We start from the raw sequence: 17,403 nt of genomic DNA, 5'->3' as shown, positions 1-17,403 counted from the left end.
AAAACTCCGTCTCAAAAAAAATAAATAAATAAAATAAAATAATAAAATAATAAAATAAAATAAAATAAAAATAAAAATATATCTAACCACCATGGCATGAATATACCTGTATAACAAACCTGTATGTTCTGCACATTTACCCCAGAATATAAAGACTTAAAGTATAATTATATATATTTTTAAAATATCTCTACTGATAGTTTTTAAAGCACAACCACAATACATGTATATTTATTTTTTAACTATATGAATACTAATGTATGTATTTTGTGTACTGGAAAACATACAAAAATCTGCTAGGCATGGTGGCTCATGCCTGTAACCCCAGCACATTGGGAGGCTGAGGCAGGGGGACAGGAGTTTGACACCAGCCTGGTCAACATAGTGAAACCCCGTCTCTACTAAAAATGCAAAAATTAGCCGAGCATGGTGGCAGGCACGTAGTCCCAGCTACTTGGGAGGCTGAGGCAGGAGAAACTGCTTGCACCCAGGAAGCGGAAGTTGCAGTGAGCCGAGATCACACCACTGCAGTCCAGCCTGGGTGACAAGAGTGAAACTCAATCTCAAAAAAAGAAAGCATACAAAAATCAAAGTGTAAAAAGGATGAAATAGTAAAAAACACTTGCGTAATGCAGCATAAACATGATAAACACTAGGAGGCTGGCTATGTCACTTTACATCTCTAGGTGGATTCCAAAAATTACACTCCAGCCTGAACAACACACTGAGACCCTATCTCAAAAGAAAAAATAAGCCGGGCGCGGTGGCTCAAGCCTGTAATCCCAGCACTTTGGGAGGCCGAGACGGGCGGATCACGAGGTCAGGAGATCAAGACCATCCTGGCTAACCCGGTGAAACCCCGTCTCTACTAAAAATACAAAAAACTAGCCAGGCGAGGTGGCGGGCACCTGTAGTCTCAGCTACTTGGAAGGCTGAGGCAGGAGAATGGCATGAACCCAGGAGGTGGAGCTTGCAGTGAGCTAAGATCTGGCCACTGCACTCCAGCCTGGGCAACAGAGCGAGACTCCGTCTCAAAAAAAAAAAAAAGAAAAAAAAAAAGACAAACTAATTCTTAAAAGAAACAAGAGATATTAACAAACTTCACAAAAGCAGATATACTAAAGGTCAACAAGGAAAAACAGATGTTCAATATCATTAGTCATCAAGAAATTACAAATTAAATTCACAATGATTTAACACTGTGTATCCATTAGAATGGCTAAAATTGAAAATAGTGACAATACAAAAGTGGGCAGGAATGCAGAGTATAATGAACCTCTCATATACTGCTAATGGGAATGTAAAATGGCATAGCCACTTTGGAAAACTGGCAGTTTAAAAAAAAAAAAGTATAACTATCATGTAAGCCAGTCATTCTGTTGTAGGAAACAGGAGACTGGAGAGACCAATGGGTGGAACAGGAGGATTTTATTTAGGTGGCCACCAGTCCAGCAGATTAACATCTAAAGGCTGAGCTCTGAACAAAGACAGGGCTTGACTTTTTATACACACTTCTCTGAAAGGCAGTTGGCTAGTTTGAATGGTGCGGTGGGAAAACGACAGCGCAAAACTCATGGGGCAGGCAAGCAGGCTTACGGAAGCAAAAAAAAGGCAGTTAATTAAATTGTGACAAGTCTCACAACCCAGGCATAGCTTGTGATCTTGCAGTCGCACTGCAGGGAAAACAGGAACTTACAAAACTTGTGAAACACAGGTGTTGGTAGAAATAGTTATGAGAAAGAAATTTGTTTTTTTCTTTTCTTATCCTTGCTCCAGGGTGGCGGGGGGGCAGCACAGTGTGCTGGAAGAGTCTCTGGAGCTCATTCCTTTGGGCTCTGGCTTTTCAGATAGTGCTATCAAGACTCTGTTAGGGCCCAGACTATTGCTGGCCTTGGAGTGAGTCAGCCAAGTATAGGAAAACTTGTTTTTCTCTTTTTAACTTCTGCTTCAATTCCACTACTATTGATTACCCAGTAGAAATAAAAACATCACCACCCAAGAACTTTTTTTTTTTTTTTTTTTTTTGAGACAGAGTCTCGCTCTGTCACCCAGGCTGGAGTGCAGTGGCCAGATCTCAGCTCACTGCAAGCTCTGCCTCCCGGGTTTACGCCATTCTCCTGCCTCAGCCTCCCGAGTAGCTGGGACTACAGGCGCCCGCCACCTCGCCCGGCTAGTTTTTTGTATTTTTTTAGTAGAGACGGGGTTTCACCGTGTGAGCCAGGATGGTCTCGATCTCCTGACCTCGTGATCTGCCCGTCTCAGCCTCCCAAGTGCTGGGATTACAGGCTTGAGCCACCGTGCCCGGCTCCACCCAAGAACTTGTATATGTTCACAACAGCTCTTTCCATAATGTCAAACACCAAAGACAACCCAAATATCATCAACAGATGAAACGACAACTTGTGGGCTGGGCACGGTGGCTCACACTTGTAATCCCAGCACTTTGGGAGGCCGAAGTGGGCAGAATGCTTGAGGACAAGGATTTGAGACCAGTCTGACCAACACAGTGAAACCCCGCCTTTACCAAAAATACAAAAATTAGCTGGGCGTGGTGACATGCACCTGTAATCCCAGTTACTCAGGAGGCTGAGGTAGGAGAATTGCTTGAACTCAGTAGCCAAGATGGCACCACTGCACTCCAGCCTGGGTAACAGAAAAAGATTCTGTCTCAAAAAAAAAAAAAAAAGGTCAGGCACGGTGGCTCACACCTGTAATCCTAGCACTTTGGGAGGCCGAGGCAGGCAGATCACCTAAGGTCGAGAGTTCAAGACCAGCCTGACCAACACGGAGAAACCCCATCTCTACTAAAAATACAAAATTAGCCAGGCGTGGTGGTGCATGTCTGTAATCCCAGCAACTCAGGAGGCTGAGGCAGGAGAATCACTTGAACCCAGGAGGCAGAGGTTGTGGTGAGCCGAGAACATGCCATTGCACTCTGGCCTGGGGAACAAGAGCGAAACTCCATCTCAAAAAAAATGAAAATCAAAAAAAAAACTTAATTATATAAACCTTAGAATAATTTAGTGTGGTGAATTTATATATTTTTTTCTCCTTTATTTAAAATTCCCACAAGTCTGTACTCATTTTATAATTTAAAAATAATCCTCAGGCTGGGTGCAATGTCTCACGCCTGTAATTCCAGCACTTCGGGCAGCCAAGGCAGGAGGACTATTTGAGCTGGGGGTTTGAGACTAGCCTGGGCAACCCGGCCAGACCCCATCTCTACAAAAAATAATTAAAAATCAGTCAGGCATGGGGTTGCATACCTTTAGTCTCAGCTACTCAGGAGGCTGAAGTGGGAGGATAACTTGTGCCCGGGAGATCAAGGCTGCAGTGAGTGTGATTGTGCTACTGCACTCCACACTGGGTGACAGAGCGAGATCCTGTCTCAGAAAAAATAATAATAATAATCCTCAAAAAAATGTGCAGCATTTTTAAGTTTTCTAGGATGTATTTTAGTTTTTAGCATATATGTCTTATACATTTTATTAAATTTAATGTTTGTGGATACATAGGTGTATATATTTATGGGATACACGAGATGCTTTGATACAGGTATGCAATATGTAATAATCAGATCATAAAAAATAGGGTATCCATTCCCTCAAGCATTTATCCTTTGTGTTACAAACAATCCAATTATACTCTTTTATTTTAAAATGTACAATTACAGGCCGGGTGCAGTGGCTCACATCTGTAATCCCAACACTTTGGGAGGTCGAGGCGCGCAGATCACGAGGTTGGGAGATTGAGACCATCCTGGCTAACATGGTGAAACCCCATCTCTACTAAAAATACAAAAAAAATTAACCGGGCACAGTGGCGGGTGCCTGTAGTCTCAGCTACGTGGAAGGCTGAGGCAGGAGAATGGCATGAACCCAGGAAGCGGAGCTTGCAGTGAGCCAAGACAGCACCACTGCACTCCAGCTTGGGCAAAAGCGCAAGATTCCCGTTTCATAAAAAAGAAAAAAGTACAATTACATTATTATTGACTATAGTCATTCTATTGTGCTATCAAATACTAGGTCTTATTGATTCTATTTTTTTTTTCTGGTACCCACTAACCATCCCCACCTCCCCATCATCCACCACTACCCTTCCCAGTCTCTGGTAACCATCCTTCTACCCTTTATCTCCATTAGCTCAACTGTTTTGATTTTTAGATCCCACAAATAAGTGAGAACATGCAATGCTCGTCTTTCTGTGCCTGGCTTATTTCACTTAACATCATGACCTCTAGTTTCATCCATGTTGTTACAAATGACAGGATCTCATTCATTTTTATGGCTGAATAGTACTCCACTATGTATAAGTACCATATTTTCTTTATCTATTCATCTGTTAATGGACACTTAGTTGATTCCATATCTTGGCTATTGTAAATAGTGCTACAACAAACCTGGGAGTGCAGATCTCTCTTCAATATACTGATTTCCTTTCTTTTGGATACATACCCAGCAGTGGGACTGCTGGATCATACGGTAACTCTACTTTTACTTTTTTGTTTTGTTTTTTGAGAATGAGTCTCATTCTGTAGCCCAGGCTGGAGTGCAGTGGCGCGATCTTGGCTCACTGCAAGCTCCACCTCCCAGGTTCATGCCATTCTCCTGCCTCAGCCTGCCGAGTAGCTGGAATACAGGCGGCCACCACCATGCCTGACTCATTTTTTACATTTTTAGTAGAGATGGGGTTTCACCGTGTTAGCCAGGATGGTCTCGATCTCCTGACTCCATGATCTGCCCACCTCGGCCTCCCAAAGTGCCGGGATTACAGGCATGAGCCACCGCACCCGGCCTACTTTTAGTTTTTTGAGGAACCTCCAAACTGTTCTCTATAGTGATGGTACTAGTTTACATTCCCACCAACAGTGTACAAGGGTTCCCTCTACCCCACATCCTTGCCAGCATTTCCTACTACGTGTTTTTGGATATAAGCCATTTGAACTGGGGTGAGATATTTCACTGTAGCTGTGACTTCCATTTCTCTGATGACCAATGATGTTGAGTGCCTTTTCATATGCCTGTTTTCCACTTGCATGTTTTTTTTTGTTTTTGAGACGGAGTTTCATTCTTATTGCCCAGGCCGGAGTGCAATGGCACAATCACGGCTCACTGCAACCTCTGCCTCCCAGGTTCAAGTGATTCTCCTGCCTCAGCCTCCTAAGTAGCTGGGATTACAGGCATGCACCACCACTCCCAGCTAATTTTGCATTTTCAGTAGAGATGGGGTTTCTCCATGTTGGTCAGGCTAGTCTCGAACTCCCAATCTCAGGTGATCCACCTGCCTTGGACTCCCAAAGTGCTGGGATTACAGGCGTGAGCCACCGTGCCTGGCCTGCATGTCTTCTTTGAAGTAATGTCTATTCCAATATTTTGCCCATTTTTAAAATTGGATTATTAAGATTTTTTTTCCTATAGAGTTGAGTTCTTATATATTCTGGTTATTAATTCTTTCTCAGATGGGTAGTTTGCAAATATTTTCTCCTATTCTGCGGGTTATCTCTTCACTTTATTGTTTCCTTTGCTGTGCAGAAGCTTTTTAACTTCATGTGATCCCATTTGTCCATTTTTGCTTTGGTTGCCTGTGGTTATGGGATATTACTCAAGAAGTTTTTGCACAGACCAATGTCCTAGAGAGTTTCCCCAAAGTTTTCTTGCACTAATTTCATAGTTTGAGGTCTCGGATTTAATACATTTAATACATTTTTATTTGATTTTTGTATATGGCAAGAGATGGAGGCCTAGTTTCATTCTTCTGCATGTAGATATCCAGTTTTCTAAGCACTATCTATTGAAGAGACTGTCTTTTCCCCAGCATATGTTCTTGGCACCTTTGTTGAAAATGAGTTCACTGCAGGTGTGTGGATAGATTTATACATAAGTTGTTTTATGGGGTTTTGTTTTTTGAATAACTAGTGAAAGCAATCAAAGATCTAAATAAGTTAGAGACATACCATCCCACGGGTTGGAAGTCTCAACATAGTAAACATATCAATTCTCCCCAAACTGATCCTAGGTTTTTTTTTTTTCTTCAACCTTTGGGAGCACAGAACATTATCTTAGGTTTAATGCAATTCCTATAAAAATTCCACTAAGACTTTTTGTAGACATAGACAAGCTTATTCTAAATGTATATGGAAATGCATGGGCCCCAGAACAGCTTAAACAATCTTGACAAAGAATAAAGTGAGGGCAGGGTGCCACGGCTCACGCCTGTAATCCCAGCACTTTGGGAGGCTGAGGCAGGCGGATCATATGGTCAGGAGATCGAGACCATCCTGGCTAACACGGTGAAAACCATCTCTACTAAAAAAAAAAAAAAATTAGCGAGGAAAGGTAGTCCCAGCTACTTGGGAGGCTGAGGCAGGAGGCAGGAGAATGGCATCAACCCAGGAGGTAGAGCTTGCAGTGAGCTGAGATTACGCCACTGCACTCCAGCCTGGGCTGGACACAGTGAGACTCCGCCCCCCCCAAAAAAAAAAACAAAATCAGGCAGACATGGTGGCACATACCTGTAATCCCAGCTACTTGGGAGGCTGAGACACAAGAATCGCTTGAACCCAGAAGGGAGAGGCTGCAGTGAGCCGAGATCGCACCACTGCATTCCAGCCTGGGCAACTGTGAGACTGTCTCAAAAAAAAAAAACAAAACAAAACAAAATCAGCCAGACATGGTGGCACATACCTGTAATCCCAGCTACTTGGGAGGCTGAAACACGAGAATCGCTTGAACCCAGCAGGGAGAGGCTGCAGTGAGCCGAGATCGCACCACTGCATTCCAGCCTGGGCAACCGTGAGACTGTCTCAAAAAAAAAAAATCCACAAAAAAATTTTTAAATTAGCTAGGCATAGTGGCATGCGCCTGCAGTCCTAGCTACTCAGGAGGCTGAGGAGAAGGGATCTCGACCCCAGGAGTTTGTGGTTGTGGTGAGCTACGACTGCACCACTGGACTCTAGCCTGGTGACAGTGAGACTTTTTCCCAAAAAAATAAAAATAAAAAATAAAACAATTAACCTCTGGTGATCCAAGTCAGAACATCGGTTACTTCTGGAGGGTAGTGACTGGGAAAGACACAAGGGAGCCTTCTGAAAATATTCCATACCTTGGTGGTACTTACATGGGTGTACACATTGAACTGTACAATTAAGATTGGTTCACTCTACTGTATATAAATGATACCTTAATAAAAAGTTTTTAAAAATAATAAACATGGCTGGGTGTGGTGGCTCACACCTGTAATCCCAGCACTTTGGGAGGCCGAGGTGGGTGGATCACGAGGTCAGGAGATCGAAACCATCGTGGCTAACATGGTGAAACCCCGTCTCTACCAAAAACACAAAGAATCAACTTGGTTTGGTGGCACGCACCTGTAGTCCCAGCTACTTGGGCAGCTGAGGCAGGAGAATGGCGTGAACCCAGGAGGCAGAGCTTGCAGTGAGCCGAGATCGTGCCACTGCACTCCAGCTCGGGACAGTGAGACTCCGTCTCAAAAAAAAAAATAGTACTAATAAGTATTTGATGTGTGAATATTTCAATCAATCCTAAGAAACCCGAATATATCATCATGAGGAAACGCAGGTTCAGAAAAGTAACTTGCCCAAACACAGCAGGTACTTGCACTTTTGTCTACTGACATGAAAACTGGACTCCAATTTCCATAACTTGTATCTCCTCTAACTAAAACTGCTGCTTGATACAGGATATGCACCTATAAATATTTGCTGAGTAAATAAGGAGCACAAAGTTGTTTCCTGTACCACGTGTGTGCATGTGTATCGTTTTTGAGACAAGGCCTCACTCTGTCATGGAGTGCAATGGCATGATCATAGCTCACCACAGACTCAACTTCCCAGGATCAGGCAATTCTCCCACCAGAGCCATGTGCAAACAAGCCCAGCTAATTTTTTGTATTTTCTGTAGAGGCTGGGTTTCACCATGTTACCCAAACTGGTCTTGAACTCCTGGGTGCAAGCAATTGCCCATCTCAGCCTCCCAAAGTGCTGGGATTACATGTACCATATATTTAAACCAATATGCTCAAATTTGATAGTAATGGAAGCCACACCACAAAATATATGTAATTTCTAAAAGGCATGCAAATAAATAAAACCCCAGCATAGAACCACTGCAGGCTCAAGGTGGGTATTCAAAGAATCACAGCAGATGAAGGATCAATAAGAAGCATTAAGTAGAGGCTCCCCACAGATACAAATTCCAAAATTTCCAGTGCTTCATGAGATTTAGCCACAGTAAATTACTGTTTTCCACAGTAATTCTAAAAACGTAAATAAGAGAGGTCCCTGATCAGTTCATTTAAACAAGCAAGCCAGCATACAGTTCAACTACTATTTTTTAAGTTACTACCCTTCAAGATGAAGGACTCACTAAAATAATGGTCTATCTTCACTTATTGAACTAAGCTAAAATGAATTACCACTGACTGCCTATGAAGGAGGAATCAAGTCTGGATGCCAACAGCAGCTTCTTAATCATGACATTAGGGAACAAAATGTCTCCAGAAAGATGCAGAAGCAGGACAGGTGCCCCGGTAATGAGACTTATTTCACAGGTAACATTTTGGGAAGTGTCCTTGAAAATTCTCAATTTCAGATATTATTTGCCATTTTCTTTCAGCACATCCATCGTCTTGATCTATCTGAAGAAAAATTACTGACAAGGTAATTTAAAATCTTGACAGTCCAGGTACCAAACTTGTCAAAATTGCTTTGAAAGCTTGGGGGCATAGGGACCTTAAGAACAATCCTTTATAAATGATTGACTCTTGGCCCTAAATAGGTACCTAGCACTTTCTTTATTTGGAGACAAGGTCCTGCTCTGTCACCCAGGAGGGAGTGCAGTAGGGCAATTAGCCTTGACCTCCAAAGGTCAAGCAATCCTCCCACCTCAGTTTCCCGAGAAGCTGGGAACCACAGGCACGTGCCACCACGCCCAGCTAATTTTTTTTATTTTGAGGGTTTTAAGAGACAGGGTCTCACTCTTGCCCATGCTGAAGGGCAGTGTCACGATCATAGCTCACTGCAGCCTCCACCTCCTGGGCTCACGGGAGCCTCCTGCCTCAGCCACCTGAGTAGCTGGGACTACAGGCAGGCGCCACCATACTCTGATATTTTTTTTTACTTTTTGTAGAGACAGAGTCTCCTATGTTACCCAGGCCGGTCTTCATGCTCCTGGACTCAAGTGATTTTTCTGCCTCGGCCTCTCAAAGTGCTGGGATTATAGGAGTGAGCCACCACGCCCGGCAGCCAAGCGCTTTAATAACTAAATACAATGAACTTATTTCTGTAATTTTTGTAAAAAGGTAAATGCATACATACACACGCATACATCCCTGATACTTTATTTTCCATTTTTCTGTTTATATTCAGCCTCAGTTTAGGACAAGTGTATAACAATACAATCCGAACACGACTTTAGTATCTAGTTTCACAACAACTCTACGTAGTAGATATTCACATCACGATTTTCCACGTGAGGAAACTTACGCAAACAGCTGATAAATTGGTAAAGGGCTAAGAATTGAAGCTCAATGTATCTGATTCCAAAAACACACTTTCATTCGACTACAAGGCACTTTCTCCATTGACAGGAAAACAATAAAGACAGAAGCATAAACTTTTCACTTTTTCCGGGTGTCTTTTCTATATGTCAGTGCGATGTAGTGATCAAATGAAAGAACACTGGAGTCCGGCTCCCGGGATTCAAATCCAGCTCCACTACTGCCCGGGACGCGCGCCCGGTTAACTGAGCGGCGGGGAACTAGCCCGCCTGCTGTGACGCTGAGAAGTCTGCGGCGCCGCCTGAGAGCACCTGGAAACGCGCCGGCCCTGCGGGGGCGAAAGCGTCTAGGACGATGAGGATCTCCAAAGAGAGCGTTGGGGGTTTTTTCGGGGCAAATAATTAGAGAAAACGAGGATCACACAACAAAATAGTAACCCAGCGCGGGAAGCAGCGCAGGCCGGGCGCCCCGAGGCGTGAGGCGGCACGGACCACGGCCGAGGAAGCTCGGAGCCCGCCCGACGCCCGGGAGGATGCAGACCGCCCCCCAGGTGTGAAAGGGACCCACCCGGCAACCGAGGGTGCAAAGCCCAACCTGGCGTTCCGAGGGGCGCTGCGTGGCGTCAGGAGAAACCCAACCCGCGTCCCGAGCCCACCTCAACGTCGGGAGGGACTCCCCGTGTCCCGAGCCCACCCGAGCGTCGGGAGGGACCCAGTCCGGGCATCTGGAGAAGCCCAACCCAGCACCAGGAATGGCCCGTCCCGGCGTCCGGAATCCGCCCTCGAATCGGGAGGGTCCCAACCCCGCATCCCGAGCCCACTTCGGCGTCCGGAGGGACCCACCTCCGACTTCGGCAAGGCCCGCCCCGGCGTCCGGAGCCCACCCCTGCGTCGCGAAGGACCCACCCAGGCATCAGGAAGGGCCGCCCTGCCGTCGGGAGAGGCCTACCTCGGCGTCGGGAGGCTCCCCTCCCGGAGAGGAGTGGGCCGCGGACCCGCTGAGGAAGAGAAAGAGGCAGGGAGGGGCGGGCGGAGCTGTGCACAGGCGGCAGGTACTCACTCGCCGGCGCGGGCCGCTCAACCCACCTTCTCCGGGTTGCCGGGGGTCGCGAGCCGCCACACGTTGGGAGCGCGGGGGGAGGGAGAGGGGCGCGCGCGTCGGATGCCAGAGACGTGCTCTCGGGGCGGGCGCAGGCGCGGCGCGCGGAGACTGAACCAACCCCCGCCGCGGGGGAGCCACCCGGGACGTACCAACTGCGCGGGAGGCGCTGGCCGCCCGGGACACGGCTCACGCCTGGCGCGATCTCAGTTGCTTGCGGTTTGAGGGAAAGCAAGGAGTAACAACAAACTCAGAGATAGCTGTGGGGTAAAATGTATAGAACGGCCACTTTTGAGGACAATTCCGTGTGGTGAAATTTAAAATGCCCATTTTATGACCCAGCTATTTCAGGTCTAGAAAAGCGCGGAAATGCCGAGTGCGATGGCTCACGCCTATAATCCCAGCGTTTTGGGAGACCGAGGCGGGCGGATCACCTGAGGTCGGGAGTTCGAGACCAGCCTGGTCGACACAGTGAAACCCCTTCTGTACTAAAATACAAAAATTAGCCAGGCGTAGTGGCGGACGCCTGTAATAACAGCTACTTGGGATGCTGAGGCAAGAGAATCGCTTGAATCCGGGAGGCGGAAGATGCAGTGAGCCCACATCACGCCCCTGCACCCCAGCCTGGGTGACAGAGTGAGACTCTGTCTCAAAAAAAAAAAAAAAAAGACCTAAAAATAAACATAAGAAAATGTTAACGGTGGGGTAATCGAACGTGGAACTACAGGTGCATTATTCTTAGTTCTTTTCTGTAACATTTACATTCTGGAATGCCTTTGTCCTATCTCCCCCATGCCACCTACCTCCAACTGATCTTCCAAAACCCTCCTGAACCATTTCTTCCACTGCTTCCTCTAACCTCAGTTCTTTTCTCCTGCATCCTTCCTCAGCTTCTGGGACATTCAATCTCCCACAATATACTGCAATTCTTTGCTGTATGAGTCTATATCTCTTCAATAAGACTTGTGAGCTCTATGAAGACATGATCCATGTAATCCTCACAAGTAGCAATGAGCCTGTCCTAAAGCAAATACTCAATAAATGTTGATTAAATTGATTGAGGAGTAGGGAGAAAAGGTTTGAGAAAAGGTTTCAGTGCAGGGCCAGAAAGATCCCTTTAGGGCATCTCACTTCAGGGAAGACTATTAATGCATTGTTGTTGGCAGCCATTCTGCAAACCTGAGATCAGACAGCCTATCATAGGCAGCCTGTAAGATGGCCCTTAATGATCCCACGGGCTGGCAACCACACTCTTGTGTAATCTCTCTTCTTGAGTGTGGGCTATGCTTAATAACTCACTTCTAAACAATCGAATAAGGCAGAAATGATGGCATGTCTTTTCCAAGATTGGGTTATAAAAACTCTGTGGCTTCCTTCTTGGGTACTATCTCAAGTTCTTAATTTGCTCACTCAGGCCAAATGCTGTATGTACTGTGAGAAATAGCCATATGGAAAGACTCACAGGGCAACAGCTTGATCACATCTTAGGAGAGACCTTAAGCCAAAGACCTGTCTAAGCCATGTCCCAACTCATGACCTATGAAAACTATGTTTATGGTTTTTTGGTTGTTGTTTTTTGTTTGTTTTTTTTTTAAAAAAAAAAAAAAGGTCTCACTCTATCGCCCATACTGGAGTGCAGTGGTGTCATCACGGCTCACTGCAGCTTCAAACTCCTGAGCTCAAGTTATCCTCCCACCTCAGCTTCCCAAGTAGCTGGGACTACAGGTGTATGTCACCATGGCTAGCTATTTTTTTGTTGTTTTTCTTGAAGATGGAGTCTCACTATGTGCCCAGGCTGGTCTCAAACTCCTGGGCACAAGTGATCCTTCCACCTCAGTCTCCCAGAGTGCTGGAATTACAGGCATAAGCCACTGCACCTGGCCTATGTTTTAAGCCACTAAGTTTTGGGGTAATTTGTTATATAACAACATATAATTATTTCAGAGCTTAGAAGAGAGGGGAAAAAAAAAGCAGAAAATAGCAGAGTTAGGACCCTAAGCATATATACCTGGCAACCATTCAACTTCTGGGTTTTCTATGATGTGAGATAATCAGTTTCCTTAATATTTACACCATTATGAGTCATGTTTTTCTGTTACCTGAAGTAGAAAACATCCTAATTGATATAAAACTAAATGTCCATCATAAGAGAATGATGTATTACATAGTATAGTATATTCATAGAATAACATACAACAATTAAAAGAAATGAAAAAAGAAAAGAAATGAAACTTCTTTGGGAGGTTGAGGTGGGTGGATCACTTGAGCCCAGGAGTTCAAGATCAGCCTTGGCAACACATTGAGACTTTGTCTCTATTAAAAATAAAAATAGGGCCGGGCGCGGTGGCTCAAGCCTGTAATCCCAGCACTTTGGGAGGCCGAGACAGGCGGATCACGAGGTCAGGAGATCGAGACCATCCTGGCTAACATGGTGAAACCCCGTCTCTACTAAAAAAAAAAATACAAAAAAAAAAAAAAACTAGCCGGGCGAGGTGGCGGGCGCCTGTAGTCCCAGCTACTCGGGAGGCTGAGGCAGGAGAATGGCGTAAACCCAGGAGGCGGAGCTTGCAGTGAGCTGAGATCCAGCCACTGCACTCCAGCCCAGGCGACAGAGCGGGACTCCGTCTAAAAAAAAATAAAAATAGGCCCTGGTCCAAGATGGCGGATGAGGCCACGCGACGTGTTGTGTCTGAGATCCCGGTGCTGAAGACTAACGCCGGACCCCGAGATCGGGAGTTGTGGGTGCAGCGACTGAAGGAGGAATATCAGTCCCTTATCCGGTATGTGGAGAACAACAAGAATGCTGACAACGATTGGTTCCGACTGGAGTCCAACAAGGAAGGGACTCGGTGGTTTGGAAAATGCTGGTATATCCATGACCTCCTGAAATATGAGTTTGACATCGAGTTTGACATTCCTATCACATATCCTACTACTGCCCCAGAAATTGCAGTTCCTGAGCTGGATGGAAAGACAGCAAAGATGTACAGGGGTGGCAAAATATGCCTGACGGATCATTTCAAACCTTTGTGGGCCAGGAATGTGCCCAAATTTGGACTAGCTCATCTCATGGCTCTGGGGCTGGGTCCATGGCTGGCAGTAGAAATCCCTGATCTGATTCAGAAGGGCGTCATCCAACACAAAGAGAAATGCAACCAATGAAGAATCAAGCCACTGAGGCAGGGCAGAGGGCCCTTTGATAGGCTACGATACTGTTTTCCTGTGCATCACACTTATCTAACTGCTTCCCCGGACACCCTCCACCTCTAGTTGTTACTAAGTAGCTGCAGCAGTCATTGCTGGGGGAGAAACAAACAAACACCAACCAGTATTGCTACTTAGTTTCTAAGGCTGCACAGCGAAGGGAAAGACTGGGCTTTGGACAATCTAGAGGTAATTTATATCCGCCCCCAGGTGGAGCATCATGCAATCCTGGAGGCATGGGGGTAACTGAAAGTGAGTACATAAAGTCTTTCTGGTTTCTGGAGATAACCCATCAATAAAAGCTGCTTCCTCTGGTAAAAATAAAATAAAATAAAATAAAATAAAATAAAATAAAAAATAAAAATAAAAATAAAAATAGGTCTGGCATGGTGACTCACACCTGTAATCCTAGCACTTTGGGAGGCTGAAGCGGGTGGATCACCTGAGGTCAGGAGTTCAAGACCAACCTGGTCAACATGGTGAAACCCCATCTCTACTAAAAATATAAAAATCAGCCAGGCATGGTGGCACGTGCCAGTAAGTCCCAGCTACTTGAGAGGCTGAGGCAGGAGAATTGCTTGAACTCCAGCCTGGGCAACACAGCGAGACTCTGTCTCAAAAACTAAAATTAAATTAAAAAATAAAAAATTATAAAAAATTATACAGATGCCGGGTGGCCAGAAAAAATTAAATAAATGAACAAACAATTAGCCACATGTGGTGGTGTGTGTCTGTAATCCCAGCTACGCGAGAGGCCAAGGCAGGAAGATCCATTGAGCCCAGGAGTTCCAGGTTGCAGTGAGCTATGATCGCACCACTGCACTTTAAACTGGGTGACAGAGCGAGACCTTGTCTCAGAAAAAAGAAATGAAACAGATCTACATGTATCATCATGCATAGACCTCAATACATGATATGAATTTTAAGAAACAAGTGGCAGGATAATGTAAGGTCCATGAGAATAGAAACTTTATTTGGTGTATTGCTGTATCGTCAAAGTTAGAACAATGCCTAGCACAGAGTAAAGTAGAATGAATGATATGCTCATTATGATTCCATTTGCGTAAACACACATATTCTTATGCAAATAATACCATATGTTTTTGAAGGTAGTAAATATATCTAACAGTATTTCCATAGGCCTAGGAAGATACAGGGATATGTAATAAACACATAATAGAGGATACTTTTTTTTTTTTTGAGACGAAATCTCACTCTGTCACCCAGGCTGGAGTGCAGTGGCGTGATCTGCCTCCTGGGTTCAAGCGATTCCCCTGCCTCAGCCTCCTGAGTAGCCAGGATTACAGGCGGGCACCACTGCACCTGGCTAATTTTTTGTATTTTCAGTTTCACCATGTTGGCCAAGCTAGTCTTGAACTCCTGACCTCAGGTAATCTGCCTGCCTCGGCCTCCCAAAGTGAGCAACCAGGCCTGGCCAGAGGGTACCTTAGAAAAGGGAGCTAGAGGTACAAAATTGGGAGTGGACAAAAGGAACCATAATATATCTGTAATGTTCTAATTTTATTTTAAGAACCACTACTGGACCAAGTGTGGTGGCTTATGCCTGTAATCCCTGCACTTTGGGAGGCAAACATGGGGAGATCACTTGAGCTCAGGAGTTCGAGACCATTCTGGGCAAAATGTCAAAACCCTATCTCTACAAAAAATGCAAAAATTAGCTGGATTTGGTGGCTTGCACCTGTAGTCTCAGCTACTCGGGAGGCTCAGGTGGGAGGATAACTTGAGCCCAGGAGGCAGAGGTTGCAGTGAGCCACCAAGGTTGCTCCACTGCACTCTAGCCTGGGTGACAAAGCAAGACCCTGTCACAAAAAAAAAGAAAAAAAAGAACCACTACTGTGTAATTCTACTTTGTAATTTAAAATGAATACACTATAAGCTGGGCACAGTAATACATACCAGTAGTCCCAGCTACTCAGGAACTGAGGTAAGAGCATTACTTGAGCCGAGGAGTTCAAGGATGTAGTACACTATAATCATGCCTATGAATAGCCACTGTACTCCAGCCTGGGCAATGTAGTGAGACTCCATCTCTACAAAAAAATTTAAAACTTTGCTGGGTATGGTGGTGTGCACCTGTAATCCCAGCTACTAAGAAGGCTAACATGGGAGGATCCCTTGAGCCTAGGAATTCCAGGCTGCAGAGAGCTATGATTGAGCCACTGCACTCCAGCCTAGGCAATAGAGTGAGACCCTGTCTTTAAAAAAGTAATCATAATTTAAAAAAAAAAAACTCTTAGAAGAAAACATATGGGAAAATCTGCATGACCTTAGATTTGGCAATAATATCTTGAATATGACATCAAAAGCACAGGCAACACGATGAAAAGAGTTCTGGAGATGGATGGTGGTGATAGCTATACGACATTATGAATGTATTTAATACTGTTGAACTGGTCACTTAGAATGGTTACAACAGTAAGTTTTATGTTATGTGTATTTTACCATAACAAAAAAACAACTGGGAAAAAAGCATAGGCAACTATCCTCTTGTCTCAACCTCCCAAAGTTCTGGGATTACAGGCAAGAGCCACCGTGCCTGGCCACAAAGATCTTAAATGGACATCTCTCCAAATAATGTATTCAAATGTCCAATAACTACATGAAAAGATGCATAATATCATTAATCATATCAAAACTACCATGAGCTCTTTCTCCCTTTCTCCGCCATCGTAGTCTATGGAGGTTGACTCCAAACCTTGCCATGTCTTTTCACAAGATTTTCAGGATCAAGCAATTCCTGACCAATAAACAAAAGCAAATTTTGCCCACTCCCCAGTGGATTCACATGAAAACTGATAATAAAATCATTTACAGCTGGGTGCTGTGGCTCAGGCCTCAACTTCCAGCACTTTGGGAGGCTGAGGCGGGTGGATCACTTGAGGTCAGGAGTTTGAGACCAGCCTGGCCAACATGGTGAAACCCCCATCTCTACTAAAAATACAAAAATTAGCCGGGCATGATGTCAAGAATCTGTAATCTCAGCTACTCGGGAGGCTGAGACAGGAGAATTGCTTGAACCCGAGAGGCGGAGTTGCAGTGAGCCGAGATCCCGCCACTGCACTCTAGCCTGGGTGATAGAGCAAGACTCTGTCTCTAAAATAAAATAAAATAATGTACAACTCCAAGAAGAGACACTGGAGAAGAACTAAGCTGTTCAGGTGTATGACTTAACCCTTGCCTGGCATAGCCTTAAGTCTTGTTTACAATTTGGTATCTTATTGCCACACAGAGTCTGTTCAGTCAGTCTTCTGATCTCTATTTAAATGTTAATACTGGTCCGTTGTGTCTAAACAACAAAAGGGAGGGGTACAATGAGGCATGTCTGACCTCCCATCCTGTATGGCTGGGAACTTGGTTTCTTTTCCCCCCAAACGGAGTCTCGCTCTGTTGCCCAGGCTGGAGTGCAGTGGTGCAATCTCGGCTCACTGCAAGCTCCTTCTCCCAGGTTCACGCCATTCTCCTGCCTCAGTCTCCCCAGTAGCTGGGACTACAGGTCCCACGCCTGGCTAATTTTTTGTATTTTTAGTAGAGATGGAGTTTCACTGTGTTAGCCAGGATGGTCTC

General features: G+C 45.1%; 2 protein-coding genes and 1 pseudogene across 7 annotated transcripts in view; 2 read left to right on the top strand and 1 right to left on the bottom strand.

Moving 5' to 3' along the window:
* The window catches only part of UIMC1 (ubiquitin interaction motif containing 1), a 99,015-nt gene extending 88,067 nt beyond the window's left edge, over nucleotides 1-10,948 (bottom strand). The window contains exon 1 of one of the 6 annotated variants that reach the window (XM_031935459.1): nucleotides 10,465-10,948. The gene's annotated coding sequence lies outside the window, so the exon portion shown is untranslated. Of the gene's footprint in view, nucleotides 1-6,511; nucleotides 6,620-6,683; nucleotides 6,704-10,464 lie in introns of those variants that run through there. The other 5 variants (XM_031935460.1, XM_031935465.1, XM_031935461.1 and 2 more) reach the window with 5 other exon arrangements.
* Nucleotides 10,949-13,242: 2,294 nt separating this feature from the next.
* LOC111521601 (ubiquitin-fold modifier-conjugating enzyme 1) lies at nucleotides 13,243-14,139 on the top strand. The gene has a single exon (XM_023185092.2). The coding sequence runs from the start codon at nucleotides 13,273-13,275 to the stop codon at nucleotides 13,774-13,776; it is 504 nt and encodes a 167-aa protein (XP_023040860.1). The 5' UTR covers nucleotides 13,243-13,272; the 3' UTR covers nucleotides 13,777-14,139.
* Nucleotides 14,140-16,540: 2,401 nt separating this feature from the next.
* Nucleotides 16,541-17,010, top strand: LOC116418780 (annotated as a pseudogene).
* Nucleotides 17,011-17,403: the final 393 nt, after the last annotated feature.

This window comes from Piliocolobus tephrosceles, chromosome 4 (assembly GCF_002776525.5).
Source record: "Piliocolobus tephrosceles isolate RC106 chromosome 4, ASM277652v3, whole genome shotgun sequence".
In the NCBI taxonomy this organism is placed as follows: Eukaryota; Metazoa; Chordata; class Mammalia; order Primates; family Cercopithecidae; genus Piliocolobus; species Piliocolobus tephrosceles.
Note: the sequence above shows the minus strand (reverse complement) of the source record. Positions and strands in the feature narration are given on the sequence as shown.